Genomic DNA, 7,483 nt, shown 5'->3' on the forward strand with positions numbered 1-7,483 from the left:
TTCAATGCAAAGTTATACATGGTAGTTATATGAGATTCCATGCCATCTTGGGGAGGGAGGGGGGAGGGAGGGGAGAAAATCTGGAACTCAAAATTATGTGGAACCATCTGTTGTAAACTAAAAATAAAAATAAATAATAAAAAAACAAAAAACAAAACCTGAAGTCTGTAAATACCAGTGTGGTGATGGATGGGGGCAGGGAGAGAGATAGTAGCCTAGAAGGGGTATTAAGTTGTAAGGAAAGACTGACAGGATAAATGGGTGCTGTGTAAACATTAATAGCTATCATGTCAAAACAAATGGCATTAATAGCGTGCCCAGATAAAATTCTGTCAGTTTAGGTGGCTTGGTGAGTTCCCATATACCTGACAATACCTCCTTCTGCTACTTCTCTACAATCGCTGCCCATGTCCCCTAGATTCCCCAAAATATTTCAGACACGGTATACTGGATTAATCATTTATTAAGCATTTGCAGGCAAAGGTTCTAAGCAGGGAGAGTGGGGAGGGGAATAGCATCCCCCTTGAGTTTGGAGGAGAGAAGAGAAAGCCAGTAGAAATTTTCACCATCCATATTAACGATTCCTGGGAGGAAGCAGGACAGGTTCCCAGAAATACAGGGATGTTTCATCTAGGAAGTCCTGTGAGACAGTGAAAGAATGCTGGTTATATAATATCATAACATGACCTAGGAATTGGAAATAAGAGGTAGAGCTTGGAACAAAGATGAAAAATTCACATCCTAGAGGGAATTTTGACCCATAAGAAGGTAGCTAAGGAAGCATAGACTTCAGGAGATTCAGTAATATTGTCTGAGGTACGTGGGGAGCCCACTGAGGATAGTATTTGATAAAAATGAAAAAGCAAGCAGATAAAAATCCTCATTCCTATAACCCTCTGGCTAGGAAACAGAGACAGACAACTTTAGGCTCTTGAGAAGCACAAAAATCCTTCTTGAATCATATGGATACGTTTAATGGATTAGATTGAATAGATTACAAATCTAGATTGTCACTCCAGTCACCATGCCAAAATCCTATCTGTACGCTCACCCATTTCGTACCACTGAAACCCCTCCACATCCCTATCCCAGTTCCTTGGTTTGATCCCTTTCCGTGTCTTCCCTCCAAGCCCCATCCCTCTGACCATTCCACATCCTCATATTAATCTCATATACATCAACTTTTGGAAGATAGAGAAAGAAGGAAGGGACAGAATTAAAATAGCCCTTAGGAAAAGGAGAGTGTGAATCACTTTAAGTCCCCCACCTTAAGCACATGCTTTACCAGAAAATGTCAAGATGACCAAGGAAAAGTCAAGCACTGCTGAAGACTCCAACTGCATCCAAAATCCAGTTAGGTCTATATCTATCCCACTTTATGCAGTTGGAAACCAAAGCAAACTTCTCTGGTTTTCTAAAGAAATGTAACTCTCAGGCAATAATCCCATTGTCAAAGATAACAAACCTCCATGCCAGGATGAAGTTGCTTACCTAAGCTTCTCACAGGGATCTGTGGAGAAAAGCAGGATACCAATGATTCTCAGACATGAATCTTTCTCAGAACTTTATGTCACTATCCCAGGAGAACACTCAATGAGATTGTCTGGGTGATGGTAAAGGCAGTCAACAGGGGGTCTTTCCATTCTATAGAATTCTTTCCTCCCATTCTTCCCCCCTCCAAACCCCAGTTCTACCCAAGAAAAGGAGGAATACAAAACAGAGATGAGCAGAACTTACCATCATTGGATAAGTCTCTAATTTGATCCTTCCTAATTCCAAAATTTTCACATATTTCCTCAAATTTCTTCTTTATTTCATCAGAAAGATCTGGAGTACGGCCTGTAGTTAGGGTGAAAGTGAGAATAGCTGCTGAGTCTCCCTCACTGATCACTTTCAGCAATACAGAGAAAAGAAGGCAGCTAGATGAATGTGGGGTGCAGGGTACAGGGGAAGGGGCCTTTGATCTGGGTGACTAAGCCGATAACTTTAGGAACTCGAACTATCATATGCCCCAGGATATGTTGCACCTCTTAATAAAGAAGGAAAGAGAATTCCCTGTCATCAGTATATCAATCAACAAGCATTTATTAAGCACCTACTAAGTGCCAAGTACTGTGTGAGGCATTAGTGATGCAAAGACAAAGGAGGACTAGCCATTTCTCTCAAGGAGTTTAGAATCCACTGGAAAGAAATACCTTCACAAATAAATAAAAGCAAGTGTGACCCCTGGGGTTACAAGGTCCAAATATCTGTTACATAAAAAAATAAGAAAGATAAATAAGACGCAAATTGTTTATGGGGAGAAGGGAACTAGAGAATTTGAGGGGTGGAGATGAGAATGTAAGACAATCCAGCTGGGGCTACCAACCAACATCTCAGAGAATGAGAGATGGGCAGGTATGAGGAGCAAATCTGGGATGTCAGGGTCACGTGATACAACAATGAAGAGAAACATGGGCAGGGTTGCATTGCAGAAACAACTAGAATTCCTCAGATTTGGACTGGTGATTATTATCTTCCTTCTCAACATTTCTTCCATGTCTCCCAAAGAGAGACACACAGGGTATCAAACCCTTACCTGCTGGTGCTCTGCCCATAGGGAACGTAAATTTTAACTTCTGAAACTTTTTGTTTATCTTTTTTCTCTTCACAACTAATCCTTACCCCAAATCACTAAGGCTGTCACTGATTGGCCAACAATAGGTCCCAGACCAAGCCCAACTTGGTCACTGTTTATGCCCTGATTGGTTCAGAATGAATGTTTTGGGAAGAAATACTGAATGTCTTGCCCTCCCAGGGGTTTTTTTTAAAGGCGTTTCTTTGCCCCATTTCTTATTAGCCTTAATAATTAGTCTAATTAGCTTTAATCACTGGATGTTGCCTCAATCAAAAGGAGATCTGTTAAAGACCTTAGTCTGCAAAAGCCAAGGTCATCTCCAGTTTTTCTCATCCATATCTGGCCGCTGGATGCAGATGGATCCTAGGAGAAAGTGAGGCTGGTGAGTTTGCACTGCCCTCTATCACGTAAATCCAATTCACTTGCATGTCATGTCATCCCCTGACTGATATCATGGTTCTCTTCCAGAATCATGGACAAACAGCTGCTGCAGCAGCAATCCAAGGAGGACTGTATCCTTCCCAAAGTTTATTTCTATCTCTTAGGAGAGTTTACCTTTTTGATTATATGATTTTAAAATACTATTTGAGGATAAATGTGATTAACCATTGTATTGCCATCCTAAATTCATCATTCAGTGAATACAGCCCAGGAATTGGAGCAGCCAGGATAAACGAGAGAGAGAGAGAGAGAGAGAGAGAGAGAGAGAGAGAGAGAGAGAGAGAGAGAGAGAGACAGAGAGAGAGAGACAGAGAGAGAGAGAGAGAGAGAGAGATTAAATGGTTCAACATTAAGCCAGTGGCCTCCCTTCCTAACATTTTGTTTATTACTTAGATGCTTGGGTGAACAACAGAGAATAATTAATTGATATTTATCATTTTTCAGAGCAGAGAGAGAGAGAAAGATTTACATTTGGGATCTCTCTGACTCTGTGTTCTCTGTCTCTCTGTATTATCTCTCTGTCTCTTTCTCTTTCTATCTCTCTCTCTCTCACTCTCTCTCTCTCACACCATTTCTTTGTGCTAGATACTACTGTAGGTATTGATATGAAGACAAAAATGAATGGAACTGGGTCTTACAAAGCCTATATTCTACTGTAGGCTCAGAGCTGCCATTGGAGATTAATGAAGGAAGCTCAACATGGACAGTTTGCTGTACTGAGAAGCTTTTATTTCCCCCCTGATCTCAGGCATGGTAAATTGTAGTCAAACATAGTTTGGGTCCCACCAATGCTACAATGCTACAATTTATTTTCCTGTATCACTCTTTTCATAAAAAAGAGAATAGGAAGTGTATTAGTGCAGGATTATAGGATACATACCATAGAGTTCTCCCCAAACAGTCACCTCTTCACCTTTGGTATTATACGTAATAAATATCACATGTTGAGAGTCCATACTTTGAACAGAGAAATCATTATCTCCATCATCTGTGAAGCCATCGAAAGGTTAAGTCAGAATTTTGCAACTACAGGAACAAAGGCAAAGACTTAAAACTTATTACTAGTTAAACTTCATGTATAAGCCTTTCCTAGGGTTTTCTGGAAACCTCAATTCCATCATAAGCTCTGCCATTCCAAACAAACTGCAATTTTTTGACAGACCTATACTTTTTAGATCCTCTGTTTTTTCAACATTCCTCTTATCTGCCTCTAGAATCATAAAATGAAATGGAAGGAACTTGGGAAACCATCTAGTCCAACCACGTTACTTTATAGACGAGGAACTGAGGCCAAGGGAGGGCAAAAGACTTCTGCAAGGCTACACAGTGAGTTAGTTTCTATATCAATCACATAAGGGTTAACCAGACCTCTAGAGCTCTGCAAAGGGGAAGAGAAGATCAAAGCATCTGATCTAGGCTTTGCACAGTTCAGTCATGATGGAAGTAACACAGGGTAGTAAAGGGACATCTGCACAAAGTCATGTTTTAATATAGTTTCTGACCATTACCCACTTCTCTGTTAGTCCCTGGGTCCATTAATTCATTTCAGAAGAATATTGAAAAATACTGAGATGCTCATTTATACTTATAGAACACATGCATTTCATCATTTCCAAATGTTCCAAACCACTAATAATATGAGAAATGCAAATTTAAAAGGATTTACCTGTTACCCAGCAAATGGATGTAGATGACAAAAAAAGGAATAGTATTATAATAGCTGGACAAAGATAGAACAAATGCATTATTGTTGGAGATGCAAACTGGACCAATTGGTTTGGAAACCCATTTAAAATTATGTTAAAAAGGGACTAAAATATTCACACCCTTTGACCCAGAAATCCCAAGGCTAACTATGTATTTCAAGAAGGCCTGTTTGGTTGGTTGTTGTCCTTCATTCTTGACCAGGAACAAAATGATATCACAATGCTAGAGTCAAGTTTAATGTGGCCAACTGTGGCTAATTAGACCAATAAAAACTTGAAAAGCTCCACCACAGATTGGATACAAATAATCTATGTGAATATTTGGGGTACATTTTGTGAATTTGTACATCTTGTGTTTCTTTTGAGCTATTTCAATTCTTTGGCTATAGAGCACAGCACCTTCTCTGATATGGGTACACCATGTTGATCACTCCTGGTCCAGTGTCTCCCATGTCGCACCATCAGTTCCAGACCACATATCTCAAGGAGGCCAATTAGCCAAAGAAAGGTCCTTTATTAAGACAAATATTGATAGTACTTTTTGGAGTAGGAAAGAATAGTAAGCAAAGTTGATGCCCATCAATTGGAAAACAGATAAATAAGGTACTGCAAATGTGTGAGTTCAGTTACTACCTTTCTTCCCTCTCTCTCACTCTGCTTTCTATTGTCTTAGCAGAATAGACCTCAGTTATCCCGTCTCTACTGCAAAAAGGAAGACTGGTGACTCAGGGAGGTTTGGAACAGAAAGGAAATGGTCGTTCCCCCAGGGAGTGACTCAAAAGATCCAAACTCCACATAAAAATACTTTTAAGCAACACTGCCCCACACCACTGCACACAAGCTTCAGGTGTGTGTGTAGCCATTAATTTTTGTTTCCTTAAATATTTGCCCTTAATGTTCATACAAACCAACCACATCCTGAGAACTTCACTAATTGACTCCTGGATCAGCCTCTGTGGGTTAAAGGATCCCAAAACTATTCCCCAGGTCTTTGTTCCCACTTGTAAATTCACCAACTAACACAGGTAGCACTTACCTTTTGAAGAAGTCTCCAATAAGAACACCATCACGTTCCCCGAGACTTTTGACAAACAACTGCAAACCACCTCCTTCCTCAATCTTAGATGACACATTTGAGGCCAATGCAACAGTGAACCACTCTCCAGTGAACTGTGGAAAGAGTTTGGATGAGAATTGAAAAAAGACACCTCCGGTCACATAGGCCCATAGTCTTTTTAAGCCAGGAAAGACCCTCATTTCACAAGTGAGGAAACTGAGGCCTCAGAGGTGAAGTATATCTTTACCCCAATCCTACCTGGTACACACATTATCTTCATAGTATAGGAAGAAGCTCATGAGACTAGGAGTTAGGAAATTTGAGTTCTGATCTGGCTATGATACTAACTCACTCTGTGACTTTTCGCAAGTTATTAAACTTTCAGTGTCCTAGTTTGCTCATTTGTCTAATGGGTCTAATTATATTAGCTGTGTGTGGTTCATGACATTATTCTACTGATAACATTATTTTCCCTTCCTCTTACTATGGAGCTTGGACTTAGATATGGCTGGTAATTTCAAGTACTTGGACAGCATCCTAAAAGTAATTCTTCTTTATTACTTATGGAAGACTTGTGTTCATTCTGTGACTCTAATCACTCATGGTCAGAAGAATTCTCTTCTCCTCTATTCTACCTGAATATGAGATAACAATCTACCACAGAATTCATGTGGCACCTAATCCCAGTACAGGTACGGAACAAAAAGCCACCATCTGAATCCTGATGGCAAAGTTGGTTTAAATGGCAGAGTGCAGAAAAGGACACTTGGGGAAATTCATCATCTCATTTACTGTTGCCATGAGAAGCAAAGATTATAGATTTCAATTACAACGATTTTTTTTTGTTTTTTGAAGCAATGGTATCTCAGGATTTCAGCAACATGAAGCGATAAAACTCTTACAAATCACCCAGTGCAACCCTTCATTTGTAAGATGCAGAATTTGTTCTATGGGTTTATGCTGTGATGGATGAGAGTTTGGGGCTGTTTTTTTTTTATTCTAGATACGTACAAGAAATAGGGCATTTGCTCACACTCATCTGTAATTTTATAGTTTCTGCTGACTTTAAGTGGCAGTAGACAACAGAACTACTGGGAAGGACAGTTTTGAGTGAGAACACCAACATACATAACTTTTCTTTTCAGCTGTCAGTTCTGCTTTTGCTTTGTTCTGCATAAAAAAATTCTGTTTTCCCTACTAGTGATCCTCACACCTTTTCTAAACAACTCTATCAACCTGTTCCCATTGTTGCTCACTTACCATTTGGGGGTCTTCCATATTGTCACTGAGAGCCTGAAGGCCACAGATCAGGGCCAGCCCCACGGACAGCATTAGAATCTTCATCTTCTGAAGGGTTCCACTTTGATGCTTCAGCAGCACCTGAATGTGTGAGGATTCTGATGAATTCTCTGGCTCTCTGGTCTGCTGCCTTTATACCTCATTCTGTGGCAGGGGTCCTGATGATGTGGCACTAAAGGGACACTAATCCTTCAAAGTATGCTTTATGCAAAGTCACTAGCCAGTGAGTAACTGCTAGCCAAAGATCCCAAGGACAGATTAGTAAAGTACTTTTTGACACCAAACATTTGACAATTCTGAAATACAAATTTCCTAGATCAACAGCCCGTGTTAGATTTGGCCAGCTTCTTCAGATCAATTATC

The 7,483-nt window shown here is 40.0% G+C and overlaps 1 protein-coding gene across 5 annotated transcripts; it reads right to left on the reverse strand.

Annotated features, from left to right (window-relative positions):
- Positions 1 to 466: 466 nt before the first annotated feature.
- On the reverse strand, positions 467 to 7,279 carry LOC118843263 (major urinary protein 5-like). 5 transcript variants are annotated; one of them, XR_005009905.1, is made up of 7 exons: positions 7,082 to 7,279; positions 5,801 to 5,934; positions 3,939 to 4,046; positions 2,910 to 2,980; positions 1,738 to 1,839; positions 1,492 to 1,510; positions 473 to 640 (listed from the first exon to the last, which is right to left on the reverse strand). XR_005009905.1 is itself a non-coding variant. In XM_036750803.1 (6 exons), the coding sequence occupies exons 2-6, from the start codon at positions 5,895 to 5,897 to the stop codon at positions 631 to 633; spliced, it is 336 nt and encodes a 111-aa protein (XP_036606698.1). In that variant the 5' UTR covers positions 5,898 to 5,934; positions 7,082 to 7,276; the 3' UTR covers positions 470 to 630. The 5 variants fall into 5 exon arrangements, 3 of the variants coding, with proteins under 3 accessions (XP_036606699.1, XP_036606698.1, XP_036606697.1); XM_036750803.1 differs by lacking the exon at positions 2,910 to 2,980 and having other exon boundaries at positions 470 to 640; positions 7,082 to 7,276; XM_036750804.1 differs by lacking the exons at positions 2,910 to 2,980; positions 5,801 to 5,934; positions 7,082 to 7,279 and adding an exon at positions 4,648 to 4,686 and having other exon boundaries at positions 467 to 640.
- Between the last annotated feature and the right edge of the window lie 204 nt (positions 7,280 to 7,483).

This window comes from Trichosurus vulpecula, chromosome 3, assembly GCF_011100635.1.
Source record: "Trichosurus vulpecula isolate mTriVul1 chromosome 3, mTriVul1.pri, whole genome shotgun sequence".
Taxonomy (NCBI): Eukaryota; Metazoa; Chordata; class Mammalia; order Diprotodontia; family Phalangeridae; genus Trichosurus; species Trichosurus vulpecula.